This window comes from Halichoerus grypus, chromosome 4, assembly GCF_964656455.1.
Source record: "Halichoerus grypus chromosome 4, mHalGry1.hap1.1, whole genome shotgun sequence".
Taxonomy (NCBI): Eukaryota; Metazoa; Chordata; class Mammalia; order Carnivora; family Phocidae; genus Halichoerus; species Halichoerus grypus.
The window spans coordinates 140,623,389-140,647,425 of record NC_135715.1 but is presented as its reverse complement, the minus strand read 5'-3'; the positions used below and the strand labels follow the sequence as shown (position 1 = coordinate 140,647,425).

The 24,037-nt window shown below is 36.6% G+C and overlaps 1 protein-coding gene across 1 annotated transcript in view; it reads left to right on the top strand.

Annotated features, from left to right (window-relative positions):
- Window positions 1-24,037, top strand: part of TTN (titin) — a 274,297-nt gene that overhangs the window by 102,370 nt on the left and 147,890 nt on the right. Inside the window, 36 exon segments of the mRNA XM_078071037.1 lie at window positions 16-276; window positions 1,918-2,127; window positions 2,337-2,414; window positions 2,516-2,542; window positions 2,971-3,030; window positions 3,328-3,411; window positions 4,966-5,031; window positions 6,245-6,292; window positions 7,127-7,531; window positions 7,970-8,029; window positions 8,445-8,522; window positions 8,689-8,766; window positions 9,363-9,449; window positions 9,685-9,765; window positions 10,792-10,875; window positions 11,255-11,338; window positions 13,570-13,653; window positions 13,881-13,961; window positions 14,107-14,187; window positions 14,353-14,439; window positions 14,700-14,815; window positions 15,216-15,321; window positions 17,173-17,253; window positions 17,447-17,524; window positions 17,756-17,833; window positions 17,990-18,073; window positions 18,364-18,453; window positions 18,673-18,756; window positions 19,711-19,791; window positions 20,096-20,311; window positions 21,549-21,626; window positions 21,836-21,910; window positions 22,315-22,407; window positions 23,199-23,276; window positions 23,473-23,643; window positions 23,857-23,940. Coding sequence (XP_077927163.1) covers window positions 16-276; window positions 1,918-2,127; window positions 2,337-2,414; window positions 2,516-2,542; window positions 2,971-3,030; window positions 3,328-3,411; window positions 4,966-5,031; window positions 6,245-6,292; window positions 7,127-7,531; window positions 7,970-8,029; window positions 8,445-8,522; window positions 8,689-8,766; window positions 9,363-9,449; window positions 9,685-9,765; window positions 10,792-10,875; window positions 11,255-11,338; window positions 13,570-13,653; window positions 13,881-13,961; window positions 14,107-14,187; window positions 14,353-14,439; window positions 14,700-14,815; window positions 15,216-15,321; window positions 17,173-17,253; window positions 17,447-17,524; window positions 17,756-17,833; window positions 17,990-18,073; window positions 18,364-18,453; window positions 18,673-18,756; window positions 19,711-19,791; window positions 20,096-20,311; window positions 21,549-21,626; window positions 21,836-21,910; window positions 22,315-22,407; window positions 23,199-23,276; window positions 23,473-23,643; window positions 23,857-23,940 — 3,717 coding nt within the window.

Below are 24,037 nucleotides of genomic sequence, written 5' to 3'. Positions count from 1 at the left end.
GGGTCGTACCTGCAGAGCCTGCTTGGGAACGGCATCTTCAGGATGTTACTTTGAAAGAAGGCCAGACTTGCACCATGACATGCCAATTTTCCGTGCCAAACGTAAAATCTGAATGGTTCAGAAATGGCAGAATCCTTAAGCCCCAAGGTAGACATAAGACAGAAGTGGAACACAAAGTCCATAAGCTGACCATTGCAGATGTTCGAGCAGAAGACCAGGGACAGTACACCTGCAAATATGAAGACCTTGAAACTTCAGCAGAGCTCAGAATTGAAGGTGGGTGAACGGCCACAGCTGGGGTTATTAGTGCACAGGTCAGTGGCAGACGTGGTGCAGGACCCCTCCTGCGGCCGCCCTGCCATTACACATATTCCAAAGTGGTCGTGTGTTCTCCTTTCCCAGCACACACTCACAGCATTCATTCACATCTCAAGATGCACACGAAATCAAAAGGGAAATGTTCACACAAGTGCCGGATCTTTTGCATGGGTTTTTTTGACCAAAGGCAGATGTCAATCCAAACGAAGACATGACTGTCTAACAGTTATTTAAATTCTATAATTCTGCTAAATTCAATCATTCTTTATAATTTTACTAAATTGCATAATTCTCACATCTATGATTCTCATTCTAAGACAGAGATCTTGGAAATGACCAGATTTCATAGCTATAGCTAAAAGATCTTGGCTAACTCTAATAGATCTAAAAAAAAATCTATTTTGTTTATAGAAATTAATTTGAATCTACTTGTCTGAAACGTACTAGATAAAATTAACAACAGATGTCATGTGTGATTAGCAGCTATTTTTCAAAAATAACTATTTTATGTGAGGATTGTATTCCAACCTTCTAAATCTCTGAAATAAAAGGAAATCTCGGGATTTAGGAGCAATAATATTTATCTCCTAATCTTTTGATCATATGCACTGTCTGTAGCGAGCAACATTTTAGCTGTAATGATGGCATCTAGTTCCAGTGGGTGCCCATTTATAGTTGTTGAAATAAAACTATAAGACTTAGATACACAAACATTTCAACTTCTCTGACTTGCTTTAAGTGGATATCAATGCCTGGTTGTATTTTAAGGTTCAAAAATTTTTAGTAGGTTTCCATACAAAGGATCCAGTTGAAACCACTTCTCATTTTTTAAATAATTGCATTCTTATATGATCCTTCAAAAAATAAAAGGCTCACCAGAGTACTTATGATGTCTCAGATGTTCTCGATATTGTTATACATTGAATTCCAGACTTCTAGACAAAATCCTGCAAAAGGGCCTTCTACTGCAGCCCATTCTCCTACTAAATACCCCTGCCATTCATTCCCAGGGGCACAGGGGGCATGACCCCTTTGTGCATGGCCACAGGTGTTTACAAAGCACGTTTCAGAACTCTTAAAAATGAACCATCTGAAATTTAGAAGTTCAGACTTCCTCTTGAGTTTAAAATTATTTCACAAGGAAAGTTATAACATAGTAGATAATAAACAATTCTAGGTCCTGAATAGCAAAATTCTTTTACAGAAGAAAGAATTTAAAAGTGGAATAAGTTACAGAGTAAAATTAAGTTTATGTTCCCTTTATTTTGAACCCCCAATTTCACTAACATTTTTAAAGTTTAATTTGACTTTAGGGTCATAAGCCCCTTTGACTATTGCCTTTGTGCAAATATTTTAAGGGCTCCCAGGGATTTCTTTACACTTTCCTACATTGGTTCTGAAGAAATACACTTAAGTATTGGGATGATTTCTTGTTACTGATGCATAAAAGAGCACTTTCTTTTTGTTTTATATTTTCAGCCTTTGTTATTTTTCTAATTGGATACATAGGTTGAGGCTTTAAATACCTGAGGGGAAAGCACAGTGAAAAGCCTTCCTCCCTATACAATCTAACTTTGAATCTTCTTTGTACTTAAACAGCTGAACCAATTCAGTTTACGAGACGCATACAGAACATTGTGGTGAGCGAGCATCAGTCTGCCACCTTTGAATGCGAAGTGTCCTTTGATGATGCTATTGTAACATGGTACAAAGGACCAACAGAACTAACCGAGAGCCAGAAGTACAACTTTAGGAATGATGGTCGCTGCCATTATATGACCATTCACAATGTGACCCCAGATGATGAAGGTAATTTAGTTGACGGCATCCCCGTGAATATATAATTTAAATCTTGTCTGTTTTATATATTCTACCCTAGCTTACACTTACACTCTGTAATTCTATATAGAATACTTTTTTTTTGGAAAGAGAAGGATAAATAAATCCATACTGTATTTAAATAAAGAAGTGTTATTTATAAATGTATCAGAAAACAAAAGTTTGATGATTCTTCTTAGGTGTCTATTCAGTAATTGCTCGACTGGAACCGAGAGGTGAAGCAAGAAGCACAGCAGAGCTGTACTTAACAACCAAAGGTCAGAAAACACCCCATTTAAGCCACATTGCAATCCCTGAAACAAACAATCCCGCCCAGACGACTCTAAATACAAAAATGTCATTTTTTTTTCTTTTGCAGAAATCAAGCTTGAGATGAAGCCTCCTGGTAAGTTTTAAAAAACAAAACAAAACAAAGCCTTGCTCAAATATATTCAGTAGAATTTTGTAAATGACAGAAGCCAAACTGAAATGTCTAAAAATATGATTTAGGTTTTTCAGTAAGATATTATTTGGCAAAATAATTTTCAGGAAATAATATAAATGTTAGGCTTTGGGAGCTTGGGAAATTAGAGATAATAAGGTCTCATTCAGCTGATATCTAGGATATTGCCAAAACTGTGTGGCCATAGAACAGAACCAATTTTCACAGGGAATAAACATGCCTATGTGGTTGCATACAAAAGAATCCTAATTATCTCCATGTCTATGTGTTAGATTCTGTTGTTGGAAACGCCTGACAAACACATCTTAGTTGTCTAATAAATATCTGTGGTTTCAGTCCCTCTGTGCTTACCCTTAATTGTTCCTTTCCAGATATTCCTGACTCCAGAGTTCCAATCCCAACCATGCCTATCAGAGCAGTACCTCCAGAAGGTAAGACCCAGCACAACACCTGCGCTTGCAGCAACAATATTCTATATATACCACAAGGAAATTAGCGATGCCAAACCACAGTAGAGAGCCAGAGCACAGCCTTGCATGTCATATTCTTCACTGTGTAATTAAAAATCAAAGCAAGAGAGTAGTAACAATTATATATGCTATTTTTATTTGCTCTGATTGATGAATTGGTACTATAACACCTTTGATTACTGAAAGGAATGCGTAAGACTTTTCATTATACTTCACACAAAGAAACCAAACCATGATGATGGCATTTCTTTTCTTCAGAAATCCCTCCTATGGTTGTTCCTCCTATTCCTCTGTTGCTACCATCACCTGAAGAAAAGAAACCACCAGCAAAACGCATTGAAGGTATTTTCTGTTATCTACCTAGATGTCAAAATACATAATCAACTATCGCAGACCTGGAAAATGTTGTCTAATGCAACATGTTGGCCCTCTAGTGGCCAATAGGTTGAATTGCCTTTCAAAATGTAAATTACTTGCTCTAAATGTGCAAGACATGTGATTAAAACTCTGAAAATCAGACAAACCAAATGCAATGCTTAATGTTAAAATATTTTATCTTAATGTAACCACTGAAACATTAATGGCAAATCTATTTCACGTTTCATGCTTTATATATTTTAACTATATGTAACTATATAACAATAAAATAATTAACTTCTAATGAAGCTTCTGGAAATAAACCATACTAGTGTATAGTCATGTTGCAAGTTACAGTGTTTTCTTCTCAATTACAAAGTTAACACCTTTTTAAAAATTGCTATTTTGTTACAAAAATGTGATTTAGAATATCTTTGATATATTTGATTTTTTTTTCTTATCTAAGGAATGAGTTCACCAATAAGGAGCTCTTGAGTGTGTCAAGGAATTTCCCTTTTCAAATATTTCAATAGATGAATTATACTATTTGTCCCCCAAGCTGCTCAACTAAATCAGTCAACAGACAACCTGGGACTTTCTAGAGTTCTGGGTAGTTGAGAATTGCTGTCAGAATTCTCCTTGCATTGGGAAAAAATTCTGCATGTCAAAGTCAGATTTTTCCATTGCAGTTTCCAGGGTTTGGCATGCTAGTATCCCAGTATCTGCTACCATTGGTGTCAAGAGCTTGAGCTACTTTTCAGCCAGCCTCAGGGAAAATTCAATGAAAAAACAAAAAACAAAACAAAAAGCCTTCCAGTTTTGTGACTAATACATCTCAATAATAAAAGCATTTTTATAATTTATATGAATAGTTAAATATATTTCATCCACTTTTGATAGAGAAGAACGAGAATCAAAAATCATATTTGTTGTCAGAAATAATAATTACCTTAATGAATGATTTAGTCTTTGAGCACTACTGTCAACATGGCTAAGTTTAACTACCCACTGGGAAACTTGGGAAATTAAATCTTATTTTAAAAATTAAATTTAAAAAATTAAATTATTCATGAATATTAAGAGCCATAATTCAAGTTATAAGTAGGGGCCATGATCAAGGTATAATGTCAGCAACAACAAAGAAAATTTCCACAATATCATAGATAGGACTTTTAATTTTACTAATTCACTTGTTATTCTTCATCCTGACAAATTTAAAGTGTTCTTATCTAAGTGAAACTAAGTGAAAATGTGTACCTTTTCTATTTGTGGTATCACTTAGGTTCATGTTCTGCATGTTTTGAAAACTGTAGGCAGGCATAAAATCAGTGAAGATGTAGAAGCACCCTACATACTCTATCTCCATCCAAAAAACATGTTCCACGTGCTAGCACAAGACCTTTCTGAAACAGGTATCTTGCAATAATGTTGCAAGAGTCTCGTTACCATCAAAACATATGAAAAAATAAAGTATTTCAAGAAACCTCTTCGTTTCCTGAAAACATTTTACTTGTTTATTTCTGACATCTTATTTTTTAGTGACCAAAAAAGCTGTGAAGAAAGATACCAAAAAAGTTGTTGCGAAGCCCAAAGAAGAACCTAAAGGTATTATCATTAATTAATGAAAACTGAGTCTTACTGTTTTTCTCCTGGTTAACAATTTTAAACCCCAAATAGTGGAAGGAGGAGGAAGGTAAGAGTTTGAACTCCCAAAGTGGAGCCTCTCCCTTCACTCACTCTCACCCTCTTCTAGAACTCAGCCCTCACTTTCTCTTTGTCAACTTCCACGCTTTCCTTTTTTTTCTCCCCGTCCTCCTGTGCCTGTGTCTGCCCATGGCACGCAGTGGTAACACCAGAGAGTTCTTGTTATTTCTGGAGGGCGCTGCCTACCCACCCCACAGCTGCTTTAGATCCAGTCCTACCGACTGACAGCCAAGGACCGATGCAAATATCCAGTGGCTGCTCCAGCCCAAGTCAGAACCCTTCCTGGCTCACCTAAGCTGTCAGTCCCTGCAGAAAAACAAAACACTTTTTGAAGGAGGATCAGTTCAATTACTTCCTTTTTTTTTTTTTTTTTACTATATCCTGGAAGAGTTTTTTTTTTTTAAGATTTTTTTTTTATTTATTTGCGAGAGAGAGAATGAGAGACAGAGAGTATGAGAGGGAGGAGGGTCAGAGGGAGAAGCAGACTCCCTGCTGAGCAGGGAGCCCGATGTGGGACTCCATCCCAGGACTCCAGGATCATGACCTGAACCGAAGGCAGTTGCTTAACCAACTGAGCCACCCAGGCACCCCATATCCTGGAAGAGTTTTAAGAGGAAGACTAGATCACTAAATTTGAGCAAATCATTTTACCTGTTTAACTAAGATCAGAGTAAGAAAGCCCTCCTGCAAGGAGGAGGATCCGGGAGCACAAGGCACCACCCCGAGATGTTTTTCTGAGTCCAAACATTATGGCAGAAGAGGGCGCTCATAAAGCATGGGTATTTCCTCCACTTTACAGTTAACCATTGAAAAAATTAAACATACATTATTTGTTAGCATTAGGCTTACTGAATAGTCTCTTCATGTCTCATGTTAATTGGAAATTGTTTTAAATCAACCTAAACTAGAATCAAGGTTCAGCCTTTCCTTATTTTTGTTAATACGGCATTGCACAGCAATGCTGGTGAGCTAAATATGGAAATTATAAAGGGGTTTGGTATACTAGCAGTAGTCACAGGCTGTACAAATAACTGACAAAGGTGCACAAGATTAGTAAACATTAAATAATGCATACTCTAAAAATAAACATGTATTCTATTTTTTAAAATCCCAGAGGTTGACAAGAAACCCCAGCCTCCTACTGCCTTGATTCCAGCAAAAGGTAAGTGAAAGATATTCTTAAATATTTTTTGTATCTCTGAGATTTGCATCTCTGCTTTGTATTCTTATTTTTTAAATAGAAGCCTTCTAGCTGATTGTAAAGTTATGGCATCTCCTCTGCCATGTTACAATTAGCACTAGAAAGGACAACGTCCTATTGCTCCTGGCCCCGGAAGGGAAACAGGCAGGTGTTTATGCAGCCTCAGGGCTGTGGACACAGAGAAAGTAGTGGCGAGGGTTGGAAAGGGAGGCATCCTCCTTACTGTTTCAGTTGTAGCTAAAACAGGTGCTAAGGATCACGTAAACGATGTTAGCCTCATTTTTAAAAAAAAAAAAAAATTTATTATGAAAGCAACTAATTGATTTGGTGACATAATTTTAAGTATTATCTTATTAAGCTGATTATAGAGTCACATTCAACTATCAAAAGTGTCGCTTTAAAATTAGAAATGTTTCTGAAAGAATAATTGGAAACTTAAATAGAGGTTAACATTAGATGTAAATTCCATTAAATGATCAAATGGTAAAATATCCCGTGGGAGTTCTCATAGAACAATGGAAGATGTGTCCATTGGGTATTTACTGAATGCCATTCTGTTCACACCGGAAAAATCCTCAAATGAAGAGCAAGTGCATCTCCATACTCTTTACTGTGTTCCATAGCCAACAAAAATGTAAACAGAACCAATACCCAGAAAATGTAACAAATTATCGACATCATACTGAGATCTGAGATACTGATATTGTGTGACAATATAGACTTTGGTTTATGAAGCAATGGTACGAATATAATTAATATGCTAATACTGTTTATTTGTTTGTTTGTTTATTTCAGCTCCTGAAATTATTGATGTATCCTCCAAGGCTGAAGAAGTAAAAATAACAACCATAATCAGAAAGAAAGAGGTTCACAAAGAACAAGAACCTGGGTATGAGAAGAAGCGTGCTGTTTATGAGGAGAAGAAACTTTTCATCGAATCTCTGGAGGAACCTTACGATGAACTAGAAGTAGAACCCTACACGGAGCCATTTGAAGAACCTTACTATGAAGAACCAGATGAAGACTATGAGGAGACCAAGGTAGAAGCGAAGAGGGAAGTTCACGAGGAATGGGAAGAAGACTTCGAGGAAGGCCAGGAATACTATGAAAGGGAAGAAGGTTATGACGAAGGGGAGGACGACTGGGAGGAAACTTACCAAGAGAGAGAAGTGATCCAAGTGCAGAAGGAGGTTTACGAAGGTGTGTATCGACCGGGCAACTTCTTTCCTCTTTTCCTCAGTGCGTGATGTTTTCAGGGCTATTAACCTGAGCTGCGATAGATAGGAAGGCAGTGAAATGACCATTTCGATCTTTTAAGGTTAGATCTTTTTAGAAACTTACTCTTGACGTTTCTTCAGTCACTTCCAGGTTCGACATTGTTAAGTCGAATCATGTAGTCCCATCACGAGATTCCAAGTGCTGTCTTCTAATGCAGAAATCCAAGGTTTACTTCCACTGCCTTCTTCACCTCTGCTGGATCCTGCTTCGAAATCCAGTGCCAGGGATCATGTTAGCCATAAAGATCCCAAACACAATACTTTCCACAAATATATATTCTTACTTCCTTTGTAGTTAAATATAATCTACTAGAACTTACTCATTTAAGTATCCCTTCTTATTCCTCTGTTTTTGTTAAAGAATCGCACGAGAGAAAAATTCCAGCAAAAGTGCCTGAAAAGAAAGCACCGCCTCCAAAAGGTATGTAATTGGAATTATTGAACTAGATCAGAACATCCATATCATTATCATGGCTTGTTGGGCAAAGATGTATAAGTCACCAGTCCAATCCAATAGGCACAACTTCTTCTCTAAGCTTTATTGTACCAGTGAATTTTTTTCCTAAGAATATCTAATTTACTTAATGCAAAAATTAAAAAGATGATAAAAAGATGGTTGTGATAAGTATTTTTTAAAACAACCAAAATATTTGAAGTACAGAAATTTGTACTTAAAGTTCAGAGTACCAAACTTGCTTCTTTCTTAAAAATTATATATATGTATATATGCATGTATACATATATATTTATATATAAACATACATAGATACATAGTAGAAACAGAGAATTTGAATAGAAATTCTAAAAGTACTGCAATTTCTTTAAAATGCTTGCAGTTATAAAGAAGCCAGTAGTTGAAAAAATTGAAAAGACTTCTCGAAGAATGGAGGAACAGAAAGTTCAAGTCACCAAAGGTATTATGATTTAAAACATTTCTAATACCATGTACACACGTCATCTGTTTACTGATGTATATTCCCATGTTAGTTATTTATATAATTATCTAAACTAAGGTATTTTTAAATTTTGTGCAAAGCAATATTCTTCACAATAGAAATATATTTGTACATATTTTTTAAGTACCTGAAGTTTCAAAGAAGATTGTTCCACAAAAACCTTCTCGGACTCCAGTGCAGGAAGAAGTTATTGAAGTGAAAGGTATACATCTTTGTCTTTCCGGTTACAAGTTTTAAACATTTTTATTTATGTCTACGTATATGTGTACATATATTACTAAGCAATTCACAAATCTGAAACTACCAAAATATATTCTTCTACAGTATATATCTTATGTTGAGTTGCACATGTGTATAATTTAAGGAAATAATAACATTCCCTTTGTTTCTAGTTCTGCTTTAAAATTACATATTTTTTTTAATTTAAGGAAGGTTTTGCTTCATAAATAGTCTTCTAACTTTACTATGCAAGGCATTCCATTGCACATAATATTCCCTATCCTCTCGTTTATATGCATAAACCCTAATGGATTTGGAAAAGCACCACATTACGTGTGAAGAAGTTGTGTCTATTTGATTCCCATATAACAATGTTTGATAAAGGCTGCATGGGTCGTTTGTCCCCATATATCAGAACATGGTTTGTATTCTTGTCAATACTGAATTTATTCTCAAGCTACTCATACTAACTCACTCATTCTGTGTCTAAAGACTTACATGTAGTGTGCAATCTATGTATTTGATCAGCTATCTTGTTCTAGAAAAAGAAATACTAAATGTGAAATATTCTCTTTAAAGTACCAGCTGTGCATACAAAGAAGATGGTTATTTCAGAAGAAAAGATGTTCCTTGCTTCTCACACAGAGGAGGAGGTGTCAGTCACAGGTATAATGCACATTTGAATTTGGGGGCTCAGATGGAAGGGCTTTAGATGAATTTTTATCTCTCTTCTTCATACCTAATTTGTGATTATGAAGGCATCTCTGTCTCCTTGTAGCTCTCTGTCGCCTTTTCATTGCACACTTGTCTCTGTTTTAATTTGGATTTCAATATTCTTTGTGAATTATAATTACCACCCATAATATGGCATACCAGTAATTAAAATGTACATTTTTTAAAGTCCCCGAGGTACAGAAGAAAACTGTTACTGAAGAGAAAATTCATGTTGCTGTTTCCAAAAAGATTGAGCCTCCACCTAAAGGTATTAGTCATTCCTTCTAAGTTTAAAATCTTTTAAAATTTCCATCGTAAGCCTCTGGATATGTTAATATTGAAGAATGGATTTGGTCACACAGTCAGCAGACCTACAGCCACTAGGTACAATGGACCTTCCGGGGGGGGGGGGGGTGGAAAGACCATGAGGAGCCCACAGGAGAGGGGAATGAAAATGAATGGAGGCTCTGGCCCCAGCTTCAGGAACCTTACAATCTGGTGACCAGCTACTTGGAAATAGAAATTTGATTTCCTGGAGCCAGCTTGTGCCCACTCACCAGAGCTGATGGTTAAGTTTGCAGGAATTTTGCTACCCAGTGTTCAACACCTCCGTGATTAAAAGTTGAGCTACATAAACTCACAATTAAACAAATTATATTAAAATCTATGATAATGGTCAAAACTCCTAACTTCCACTTTCACTGCATGTTATTATTCTCTCCGTTTCTGAGGTTGTTTACATCGATTGTGCCTACGTGGTGGAAGTCCTAGATTGCGGGGGCTACTGCGCATCATTCCCCACTCCACGACCATGATGTCTCGCTTGTTAGCCAGGGTGGGAGTATTTACACCACCACAGAAATTGGAAATCGGCAGCTGCTACAAGTTAGGGCTCCCCCTCCCCCACACACCCCACCCAAATTGTTAAACTTTTAGGATACAAAAAATATTTAAGATAATCTAATGCAATTGCTATAATGCAGTTGCCTGATAAATGTAGAGTTTCTAAAACTAGTGCCTGAGGCACTGGCCCCTCTAAGGAAGGACGGCTCCTACCTGTTCCTAGTAAAGTGCAGGCTCCAGCTGTTGAAGGTCAATAACGACCACAACTTTTTCTAATCTGCCTTTCCTCCGGTTCCCTCGCCTCTTGCTTCTAACATGGCGTTTTCTTGCATTCATTTGGCATAAAGGAGACATGTCTACTCTTTATTTTAATTCTGTCCTGCAACAGCATATGCCTTGTTGTAAAAACACACGATTTCTCAAAAATGGCACTTTTTTTTTTTTTTTTAAGTCCCTGAGCCACCTAAGAAACCAGTCGAGGAAGAAGTGGTTGCTGTTCCCACTCCTAAAAAGGTGGAGCCCCCACCAGCCAAAGGTAGAATAACATTTTTGAAAAAAATTTCTTAGTGTCTGTCTTTTTGTATCTTTTTCTATGGGATCTGTGTATTAACAGAGTAGTATCTGTAAAGGATTTGTAATATTTTCTGTGTATGTGATCTCATTAGCTGTGGTAATGTGTTATACAAGTATCAGTAACTTTAGACCATACTAACTGGGTATTTGTTTCATGGAATGTATGCAACGTCTCTATGGTATTGATTTATTTTGCATACATTTCTACCACAAGTAGAGCATGTTTAGTGACTTCCTAAATTCTTACACTCTTTCTGAGGATTTATGCTTTCGTGTCATCTTAAATGTCTCAGAAGGAAACTAGAATTCTCAACCTTGTTTCAACAATGTTATCTTTAAAGTTCCTGAAGTTCCCAAGAAACCTGTGCCAGAGGAGAAAAAGCCTGTTCTTGTACCCAAAAAGGAACCTGCCGCTCCCCCAAAAGGTACACCAGAACTGATCGGGGGCAACCCTTTGCCCCAAATGCCAGCCTTTTGCTTTATATGGTCTTCGTACACATACTATGCTGTCTTACAATTTTGCGTCTTTTAGATGTCCCTGGTGTTTTTCATTTGTTGGTCACCTTCCAAGCCTATACTCTTGACATACATTATTTACGACACGGAACAGTCCAAAGACACCACCAAAAGTGTTCTTAAAAGAAGTAACTATGTCAAACTGCTATCTTAAACTTTTACTATCTTTCCTCTGTTAGAGAAAGAAATCTTTGTGAAACTCATTTTCTACAGGCACGTTTCTGGGAAGAGTCTTTTCCCCCTCATTTATGTGATTTTTCTTAATAAAAAACACTTCCATGAGTTATGATGAGTTACAAAGAGTCACAACTGGAAAGCGTGACTTAACGAGATAAAGATGTATACACTGCTTCTGGTAACTGCCACTCTTCCAAAAAGTCAATAGCGGCAAGTCTAGAATAGTTGAAAACATTGATTTTTGACATTTACTTTGACCATGTTTCCTGACATTAACTGAATGTCAATATTTGCCATAAGTGTTGCAGTTATCTAATTAGCTAGTCGGGGACCTTTCATATACGTATGTTCGGATTCAGTGTGCTAATCCTTTATTTTGGTTTTTGAATTTGGTTTGTTCCTTTTTGAGGGAGAGGGTTGGTGATGTAAAAGACACTACTTTGGGGCACCTGGGTGGCTCAGTCAGTTAAGTGGCTGCCTTCGGCTCAGGTCATGATCCTTATATGGGATCCTGTGATCGAGCCCCACATCCGGCTCCCTGCTCAGTGGAGAGCCTGCTTCTCCCTCTCCCTCTGCCTGCCGCTCTGTCTACTTGTGCTTTCTCTCTCTCTGTCAAATAAATAAAATCTTTAAAAAAAAAAAAAAAAAGACACTACTTTTGGATGCAATGAAGCCACAAACTGCGTACCTCTGGTCTGTTACAGAGAGATTCAGTACGAATTCAGTATCATCCAATTTAGGAAAACCAGGCTTACTGAAATCATACATTTTAAATAGTGTTCCCATCTTGCCAGACTTCCCATTTTCCATTTTTTTCCTAAACCAAATCTGTTTCTCTCTTTCTCAAATTCTTGACTCTTTCAGAATTCTGGGTCTTATAAAAAAAATGATTCCTGACTATCTAATCATTAAAATACGATTTCTGATTATCTAATCATTAAAGTATGGTTATTTGAAAATAAGATACATTAAAAGGTCATGTTACTAAAACCAGGACTAATACCAAACGCACTTGTGCTGAGGGAGACACAGAGGCATGTCTCACCTACCATTAAAAACAAATATACATAGTAACATATATATGCACAAACAGCCACGTATAGATAATATATACAGACCCAAGTGTATATATCTGTATAATTACATCAGGATATTACCAATGAAAGCACAGAGGTTCAAGAGTTCACAAAAACTGCTATCTTATTTAAAATGGAAACAATTATTGCCAGCAATGCATGCTGTTAAAATACATCTGCCAGTGAAAAATTCTATATAATCAACACTTAGAATAGATAAACTAAGCCATTGTAAACCTTTTTGGGTCAGAGATCCTGTTGAAAACTATGGAGCCTCTTAGAGAAAACCATGTATGCGTATACTCACACAACTTCATACACAGAGCTCCCCAAAGTCATTGACACATGGATTCAGATTGAGAAGCCTACTCTAGAATGAGTGTTTCCTGAGTTTTAAACACACTACAGTTACACCAAAAACAAACAAAGTAAGAAGAGAAATGGGAAAAATGGTATCATATAGGTACAATTATTCTAAATATGTCTTAGTCTAAGATAGTCTTAGATAAATTAAGTCCATTGTTATGATGGATTCCATTTCTTGACACAAAGCCTAACAAGACTTTGCTATATTCTATAACTACACTCTATATTGTTTGTGTAGTCACTAATTTTTTTTATCAAAAGCATACCAATATATAAGAATGAATTTTGTATATATCTTTTTGTGTATATGACTCATTTTTAATTGCCTGAATGCCTCTATAACATTCCTTGTGACATTTATTACATTGTGACCTTTTTAACATTATAGTTTTTCTGCATTATTTTGTCAATGCATAGAAACTCTATGACATTAATGAACTACTAAAGATTGGTGTATGTGCCTACGTCCATTCATAAGAGTGGCATCGGTTGAACTAATGTTCTGTTTTAAAAACTTTAAGCTCCAGAGGTGCCAAAGAAACCTGTTCCTGAAGAAAAGATACCTGTTCCTGTTGCAAAGAAAAAGGAAGCTCCACCACCTAAAGGTATAATGCCTTGCTTGGTAAAGAAGCCCGATTTTTATGTCTTGAGTACAAAACACTTTTGTGTTTAATTATCTGTTGAATTAGTTTAATTCAAAATGAGTGTTTTATGGTGTGAGTAATAATTCAACAGAAGTGTCTGTCCACCTGCCTACTTTCTTACAAAATAGCTGTAAATGAGCTGCTTTGGAAAATACAAAGTTATTTCTAAAAATTAATGTCTTTTCAAGTTCCTGAAGTACAGAAGAGGGTTGTCACAGAAGAAAAAATCACCATTGTTACTCAAAGAGAGGAATCTCCACCACCAGCAGGTACTTAATTCCATCTTCATAAATAACTTTGTCTTTCCTTCAAACTTCTTTAATTGCATGCCTTCTTTAATGGGCATGCCAATTCTGTGTTGCTCTTTTTATTTTGACTTTCTGAGAATCTTAAAATCAAATGCTATTCTTTAAGTGCCAGAAATACCGAAGAAGAAAGTTCCTGAAGAAAAAAGACCTGTTCCTCAAAAAGAGGAAGAAGCTCCACCACCAAAAGGTATTGTCTCTCTGTCTTTCCAAGAACCATCTTTATATAACATCATGTAAGAAGGCAAATGGTGGTTTTGGTGGTTTTGTGATATGAATACATTGTGGGTATATATCTGTGTTTGGGGTTGGGCTTCAGTGAGATAACTCTGAAGTTCTAAAAATGCATATTTCTAAATGCCAGTTCTACATAAGAAACCAGTCCCTGAAGAGAAAGTTCCTGTACCAGTTCCGGTCGCTAAGAAAGCTCCTCCTCCCCGAGGTAGGATTTGTCTCAGACCTCTGACGAAAATCTTGTTGCCTGTGAATTCTCGCTTCGTTCTATCCGGTGTCTTCTTGTATGACCCTCCGTCTCTCTTCTGACAGAATGTGCGTGTGTGTGTATCCTCATGATGTTTGTTGCATAATTCGTTTTCCCATTTTGTTAGAGTGGCGTACTGTGCATTTCTTCCCCAAACTCTTAGGGAAAGAGGATTGTTAAGATTCTTGATTTTTACACTTCAACTTAATGCTTTTTTAAAGCCGAAGTTTCTAAGAAAACTGTGGTAGAAGAAAAAAGATTCGCTGCCGAAGAAAGACTATCTGTTGCAGTTCCTCAAACAGTGGAAGTCATGCGACACGAAGGTATATAATCAGAAGTGAGGGGAGAAATGGGTGTGCGTGTTTCCTCAAAGTCTTTCTTTCCAGATGTGACTGTTTACCTTATAAGTTGTCCTCATCAGTGTCTACTTGCCGTAGCCTTCTGAGACTGAGTCTTTTGTGTCTGCAGTGGTCTTAAATCATTTCAAGACAGTGAATGAGGTGCTGAAAATGTGATAATTGTTAACGTGGCCACAACTGGACATTATTTGAATATTCTTCTCAGTCTTGGGCTGTACTGTCCCCTTATCTTAAATCAGCTCTCTCTTCCATGTAATGAGGAAGCACTACTCAGCAGTTACAAGAACCATTATCCAGCTGTAGGGAACACATGGCTATTACCAGTATTTCAGGAGGCTGAGTTTAAATTAAATATTATCTTTTAAAATATTCACAGAGGAGGAGTGGAGTTATTCAGAAGAAGAGGAAAGAGTATCCGTTTCAGTTTATAGAGAAGAGGAAAGAGAGGAGGAGGAAGAGAAAGTGGAGGTTACAGAATATGAAGGTAAACAACGCCAATGAGCTGGAGGTGATCTGGAGTCTTGATGAGCTGTTTTCTTTCACAGATTGTTTATCAGATTAATGAAAGTGGACACAAATTCGTGAATAGCCAAGGGCCTCATTAGATGTATCTTTTGATCAAAACACAAGATTCAGGAACATTACTTAGAGTAAAAATCCAATGTATTGTTTGTCTATCCTCTCTTACTTGGCTCTAAGGGGGGAGTGGGGGGAGGCCTCATATTTACAGGTAATTAGTGGTGCAGGTATCTCCATCTACATTTATCCTTTCAGTAGACAGGACTTGGTTTCAGCATGGTGGGCCAGCATAAACATCACCTGGTAGTCTAATGTCTAAAACATGGGTAACATAAAGCAGTGTTGACAGCACAACTCACTAATGTGTCCTGACTCAGTTTTTAAATGAATAAGAAATTGTATTACCTTATTACATTCCAGAAATCAAGGCCATGTTTGAGAGTGAAGCACTGAACACATAGGTCTTTCTTATATTTCATGTATGGAGAAAACAATTATGTAATATCTTTGATTGAATTAGCTTGTTGTTTAGACGTTCCTATACCTATAATGCTAGTTCTCTATAGTTTCTTAAGGATTGAACAATGAGCTTTATTTCAGTCCTTTGCAATGAATTAAGATACCACTAGGTTTACTGCTGAAGTCCAGCACTCTGGCTAAAGCTATATATCTGAAAGAACTTTCCTAAGAAAGTTCTAATGTAGCTCTGCTTCAAAGAAAAATCAGTAAGTTCTATAACAAATTAACTCTCTTCCTAAAAAAAAATGAATAGACTCCTATATGTAGATGCCCTTGAGTGCATTTCTGACTAATAAAAGGTGCCCCACTTCTTCTCCATGTGGAAGAAAATTCCATGTGAAATCCCAATGTGCAGCCTTAATGGAATGGCTTGGAACAGGGCAAGATGGGACATGACTGCCAAGAGGAAGCCCACTGGTTCTGTTGTGCTTCCTGGGAAAGGCCAAGGTGTTGGGCATAAGTCAGGAATCTGATAGATCAAAGAGGGCCCCATCCCTTCTAGACATATTTGGGAAACCAAACATAACATGTACACAAGGAAAGTTCTCATTGCATGGATCTGATTTCAATTTTTGACAGTATGCATTATAAATCTTTCAGTATTATAGCTAAAAGGAGAGATATTCTATGATACTCTTTGTTTTCATTAAGTCTAGATCTAGGGAAAAGATGGGTAGCCTGTTAAGTTTACTTCTAGTGTAAAGAGATATGTCTACAACTAGATCTTCCTATTCTGTAATTAACTTTATACACACAGGCTCAAAAACCATATGAAGACACCTGTCTCTTCTACCATACTTGGCCCCACAAAACTAGAAAAAAAAAAAAAAAAAAAAGCTTGTTTCCAAGTCCTCAGTAGGTTTTTCACATGTAATACAGGTCTTTTCTTTTTTATCATCCAATTTATGTTTCCTCAAGTGTATGTTTCTGCCCTGAAGCCTTCAAATCTAGAGTGCTCTGTTATTTTTGAAATTTATCTTCAAATGCTTGTTATTAATTTAGCCACTAGGATTGTTTTTATATCTTGTACTTGTCCTGTTCTTCCTGCGAATATAAGCATTATTATCTTTATGATACACTTGAAAATTAAATTACTGAAACTTATTTCCCAATTTCTTTATTAAGGCGTCCACTTTGATTAAAATGCACTTTTTGGGGGGCTTTAGACGGGAACAGTCGGGGATTTGGCAAGTGTAAAACTTTTTATTATTTTAATTACTCTTTGAAGTAATAAATCACAGCTGAAATTAAACATGAAAAACACTACAACTTTTCTTTAAAACTGATGTCTTTAAAGTGATGGAAGAGCCTGAGGAATACGTTGTAGAAGAAAAGATGCACTTTATCTCTAAGAGAGTTGAAGCCGAACCAGCAGAAGGTATACCAACCCTTAAATTAATTTTAGCCCTATTTGTGTTTGGCTTGTCCCGTTCTTTATCTTCTCTTGCAGTCAGTCTATCACTTGTATTGCCTATATTGATAACTATCGTGTCTAAGTAAACAGATTGCTTACATTTTTATTGAAAAGAAATTGGGGCATTTCTACAAGTGTATTTTATCATCTTTTCAAGTGGTTGAGAAGCATGAGAAGAAGATTGTACTGAAACCGAAAATTCCTGCTAAAATAGAGGAGCCCCCACCAGCTAAAGGTACAGTTCTCGCTCAGAGAAATATGGTACCCTTTGTCTTAATGGCTGTGTCAATGCCCTCCATTTGCGTGCTGCCTGAGTTTTGTCAGCACCGATGTATAGACATTTTTGCTGAATAGAGTCATTAATGTTTGTGTGTATGTATGATCTTTTCAAAAAGTGAATTCTAAGCCCCAAATGTCACTTCCTCTGTAATGCAAACTAATATTCTTCAACCTAATCTTTCTAAAGTTCCTGAAGCACCTAAGAAACCTGTGCCAGAAAAGAAAGTCCCTGCCGCGGTTCCCAAAAAGGAAAAGGTGCCACCAGGTATCCTGGGCTTTACTTATTCTTGAACAGTGTCTTTCTTTTTCATCTTAAATTGGTCCATTCTTCAAATTTTTATAATGTTAACAAGAAAATAGTGCCTGTGGTTAACACTTTTTCATCTTGTGTGCCTGACCGTGTTGCCTGATCTATTTTAAGTGCCGGAAGAGCCAAAGAAGCCAGTCCCAGAAAAAAGGGTGCCTCCAAAAGTGGCTAAGAAAGAAGAACCTCCCCCCACCAAAGGTAAATGAAGCCCTCCAGCACGAAAACCAAAAACATGTCTTGTCTTTCATCCTCTCACTGCTGTCCTTGGGTCACACCTTTTATATGGAGGTTACTGGAGTATGTTGGAGGCTGTGGTGTATCACTGCCTTATCTATGGGTGGAGTCTTACTTGTTGTGAAGTTTATTGGTGTGTATGTTGTGAATTGCCGTAGTCCAAAATCACAGTACTTTCGGGCCAATACCTGCCCCCCCCAAAAAAAATCCACTTTAAGTAACTTAACTCCCTAATCCTAAAATTACCTTTCAAGTGACTGAGAGGCACATGCAAATTACCCAAGAAGAAAAAGTTCACATTGCTGTAACTAAAAAAGAGGAGCCTCCAAGAGCAAGAGATACATGTGACCTTTCAATACACGGACTATTGTACTTACCCTCTTCTCTTTACCAAATGCACTGCTTATGGGTGTTTGTTGTTGTTGTTTTCGTTGCTATAGTTGTTTTTTTATGTTTTAAATAATGAAAATGTCAAGTCCTTTATGTTTGAGTTACTATTATATGACTGCCTTTCATGGTCTGAGTGAAGATAACAGTTCTTAAAGTGAAATCTGTCTTTAAAGTGCCCGAGGAACCCAAGAGAGCTGTTCCAGAAGAAAAAATTCCAAAACTCAAACCTAGGAGAGAGGAGGAACCACCAGCGAAAGGTATACTAACTTTTTCAAAAATCAATATAAGCATGTATGTATTAAAACTAATCTAGTGGAGGGGCGCCTGGGTGGCTCAGTCGTTAAGCGTTTGCCTTCAGCTCAGGTCATGATCCCAGGGTCCTGGGATCAAGTCCCACATCAGGCTCCCTGCTCGGCAGGAAGCCTGCTTCTCCCTCTCCCACTCCCCCTGCTTGTGTTCCCTCTCTCGCTGTCTCTCTCTCTGTCAAATGAATAAATAAAATCTAAAAAAAAAAAAATCCTTAAAAAACTAATCTAGCGGAATTGGGATCTTTAGAGAAAATAATTTAAATACATTATAAAATAAGTAATATGCACGTGCTATTTCATATCACTTCAAAGCTCAACATTTCAGATGCCAGAAAGTACTCTCTCTTCTTTCTTTTCCACAAAAGTGTGAAGCTCCCCCAAATGTGTACTTTCCCTTAAAATGTACTTGTCTTCTAATACATTATGTCTGTATACTAAACTCACCTGCCCAAAGGATTGTTTTGTGTGGTAATCTTTGATAAAATTTAAAATTTTTTAAATCCTGAGTTTTCTGCACTGTGCCAATGGAGCTTCTTGAAAATACTTTAGAATTCAGATGAAGACACTATTCATGGAACTCAGGTGTCTGTCCAATGCTTGTTTGATAGTCACTGTTGCTACTGTCTGGTTGTCTTTTTGAGCTCTCTTATAAATACTACTTGATCTTCCTAAAGTTATTCAGTATCTTTGAAGCACTAAGCAGGTTAGAAAAAAGCATTCCTCTGTATATTAGACCATGTTTATTTCCAAGTCTATTGCTTTTTCTTGACATGTAAATGAGAAATGTGAATGATGGGCATGGTGATGGTTGTCTTTGTCTGTGGATTGTTCATACACAGTATCTCTTAACACGTATATATTCAAGATCTCATAATTCACTTTTAATAATTACTCTTTTTAAAGTCACTGAATTCAGAAAAAGAGCTGTTAAAGAAGAAAAGGTATCCATTGAAGTTCCAAAAAGAGAAGCTCCTCCCGTGAAAGGTATATTGTGATTTCACTAAGTATTAAACTGAAGCATGAAACTACACAGCTCTTTGCCTGTTACTTCCTAATTTGACTGCCACCCTTTATTGGCTTATTGTTGACTAAAGGCAGGAAATCTAACATTTGAAATCATAAATAGCGAATTGTACACTCTGTAATACCTTGACCGGGAAAAGACATTCAGGTTCTCCCATAACCAGTGCATGAATCCATCACATAAGAATGAAATCAAAGTGCATTGGCACTATCACCCCTAAATGAGCTTCAAGTAAAATCCTGCCTGTTGTCAATATTATTCTAGAAGTAACTGTAACTGAAGAGAAAGAATGGTCTTACACCCGGGAAGAAGAAATTGTTTCAGTAGAACGGGAAGAGGAATATGACGACTATGAGGAATATGACTATAAAGAATTTGAGGAGTATGAACCAACAGAAGAATATGACCAATATGAAGAATATGAGGAACGTGAATTTGAACATTATGAGGAGTTTAAAGAGCATGAAGAATATGTCACAGGTATGAGCAAAATGCAAACCTGCAATCACCTTAAATACATGCAGATTCCATTAGAGCAGGATAAAAATTTGGATGCCCGAAGAAATTTGGAAAGAACTTTATTTCATTTGACAAATTCAGAATTTTTTTTCTTAGATAACTTCCAGAAAAAAAGTTTCTATGAATCTTAAGGTTCCTATTAGACCTTGGTTCTGGGAATAATCTATTTCCTCCCTCATTTTTGCTTATACGCAAAATAGCAAATGTCCCAAAGTTCCTTTCTCAAAGGGTTACGAGTTTATCTGCAAGTGCCCATGATCATTCCAAAACATGGAATGTCTGAACATCTCTTAAAGTTTGTTATTATCAAGCACCATAGAAAAATACACTCCCTCAGGGTTCCCATCATGAAAACTTGACAAAGACTGCTTCCAAAGTAAAGACAGAGAAGAAGGCTAACGAAAGCAGTTATGTTATATCTAATGACAATCAGATTTGTAGGTGTATAATTTCGGTTCCACACGATTCATTTATTTTACTCAATAAGTTCCTACTGGAATTTTGAAATGAAGCAATATTATTTCACTTCCCCAATTTCTGATGTTTCATAGCTTCACTTTGAGAACATTCTATGTGGTTGTACAGATAGCATTAAAAAACAATATTATGTACAAGGAATAGCACAGAGGACCATAGGGAAAGGGAGGGAAAACTGAACGGGACAAAATCAGAGAGGGAGACAAACCATGAGAGACTCTGGACTCTGGGAAACAAACTGAGGGTTATAGAAGGGAGGGGGTGGGGGGATGGGGTAACCAGGTGATGGGTATTAGCGAGGGCACGTGTTGTGATGAGCACTGGGTGTTATATGCAACTAATGAATCGTTGAACACTACATCAAAAACTAATGATGTACTGTATGCTGGCTAATTGAACACAATAATAAAAATAATAAAATTAAAAAATAATAAAACCCAGTATTATATAGAAAGAAGTTTTAACCATGATTTTTTCTACCTGAAGTGAAATGAGACTGTTAATATGTGGGAGAGAGTTACAATGACCTCATTGAAGCAAAAAGCCAGGAGGAAAGGGCACTGTCAGCTTGTTTAGGGCTTATTCTACTCGGACCTGTAATTCTCACTCACCTTTAGAGGCTATGACTACACTGTAGATAAAAGATATATAAATAAATAACATTTTTTATTTATGTTCCAAAGTCTAACATTAAATACCCTTAATGTACTTTTTTTTAAAGAACCCAAGAAGCTTCTCCCAGTAAAGCCTGTCCAAGAAGAACTGGTTCCCACAAAGCCAAAGGCCCCACCAACTAAAGGTAGAGTGAGCAAGACATTATGAGTTCTGAGAGACCCGTGTTCCCTACATGTCTGTCATGCTATAAACACATGTTGAAGTGACGGTGCACAAATCGTGTGTGTGTTTGGGAATGTTGTGTTGTACATTGTATTTCTTAACTTTTTGTTCTTACTACTCTTAAGACACCTGGCTCAGGTTTTTAAATCTGTAAATGTTGATATTTTAAAGTGCTGAAGAAAGCAGTTCCTGAAGAAAAAGTCCCAGTGCCCATTCCCAAGAAACTCAAACCTCCACCACCCAAAGGTACATTGCAGAGTGATAACTACGAGAAACATCTTTGTTACTCATGTTCTATAAACATGTCTTTCTAACCTTGTCTGCTGTTTTTTTTATTATGTTATATTAATCACCATACATTACATCATTAGTTTTTGATGTAGTGTTCCATGATTCATTGTTTGTGTATAACACCCAGTGCTCCGTGCAGAATGTGCCCTCTTTAATACCCATCACCAAGCTAACCCATCCCCCCACCCCCTCCCCTCTAGAACTCTCACTTTGTTTCTCAGAGTCCATAGTCTCTCATGTTTTTTGTTTTTTACTGAATGTATTGTGGTCCTGATTCTTACATTTCAGTTGTGTATTTTTATGTATATGGTATTTGTGTGGTTGGTTTTAATGCTCTTCAATAATTAATATCTTTAAAGTGCCTGAAGAATCAAAGAAAGTTGCTGAGGAAAAAATACACATTTCAATTACCAAACGTGAAAAAGAGCAGGTGGCTGAGCCAGCTGTTAAAGGTATAATAATTTCCTTCCAAAATCGTGGTCTTTTATAATGTCTCTTTTAAAATTAAGGTAGCTGTGTTTGCTTTGTTTCATTGTTATATATGTCTTTGAAGTTAGTCCTTAGGATTTATTGGACATAAAAATCTGTCAACACAGGATAAGAAGGTAATGCTATCTTTAAAAGAAAAAGTTATTTTGAAATATATCCATAGCTTATTATGTAACAGCTGTGGTTATATATATATATATATATATATATATATATATATATATATATAAAATAGAATGCTTGGATTTAAAATCGGTGACCATTTGGCACATTCCTGGCTTATTTAAATTCATGTACTGATATAACAATGTTGACCCCAGTTCAACAACTGTTTATTCATTCCAAAGTTTTTTAAAGGCTACAAAAAAAATCTAACTCGGTGGCTAGTCATTTTTTTTTCTAACTATGAAGAAACATCTCTGCCCTTTCAGAAAATATACTTATCCAGAAGGAAATTTAGCTTTCAGTAAAGGATATTTCCTACAAGCTGAGATACCTGAACACTAAACATCATTTCACATTTGGGCTCTGCTACTTCAAACTTACTTGTGTATATTTGTATATTTTTATCCCAGTGAGGTTCAGAATCATTTTCATGGAGCATATAAAGTTTTTTTTTATAAATGAACAGTTGTATATCTATCATACGAGAGGCACTTGCAAAATTATTCTGTCTGCTTAAAGTATGACAAAGCAAGCATTGCCTGGGTGGCCTGTTTCTGACAATAAAATACCCTTATACTTAAATTTCAAGTGCCTGTGAAGCCCAAGAGAGTTGTCACAGAAGAAAAAGTACTTGTTCCTAAAAAAGAAGTAACAGCACCTGTTAGAGGTACCTAATACCACTCTTTTTAATGTGTTGTTTGTCTTCTTTGCTGTAAAATTCATGTTCAGTTCTATGTGTGAAGTTCTTCTCTGGGAAAGATAAAGCCTGTTATTTCTTCTGTTACAAATGGCTGTGTTCCTACTGTGTCTTAATTTCATTGAGTCATTGGTAAATGTCAAACCTAAAGATAATCTCTTTAAAGTGCCAGAAGTACCAAAAAGACGAGAACAGGAAGAGATTGTCTTTGAAGAGGAAGTTGTAACCCAAGTAGAGGAATATTTTGAAAAAGAAGAAGCAGAAGAAGAAGAGTACATTCATGAAGAAGAAGAACTCATAACTGAAGAAGAAGTTGTACCAGTGATACCAGTCAAAGGTAGATTATATCTCCTACAAAGAGATACATAGCAGCATCTTTAGAGACCGGGTGTCTAATTTGGTCAGATTCTGGGGTTTATTAGCACCAACGACCAATTCTGCTTATTTTAGAAACAGACACTTTTGATGCTGAAGTATGATTTCTGCCATTGCCTTTCACATTTTATATCTTGTATGCAACATTCCAAAATTCTTAATAATATCTTTAAAGTGCCCGAAATACCCAAGAAACCTGTACCAGAAGAGAAGAAACCTGTTCCTGTTCCCAAAAAGAAGGAAGCCCCGCCAGCAAAAGGTATAACCACCATTCATAACGTAGGCCTTAATCTGCATAGAAATCGTTAGCTATCTTCTGAGTTCACAACCTTGTGTGTGTTGCTCTCTGTTGTTAG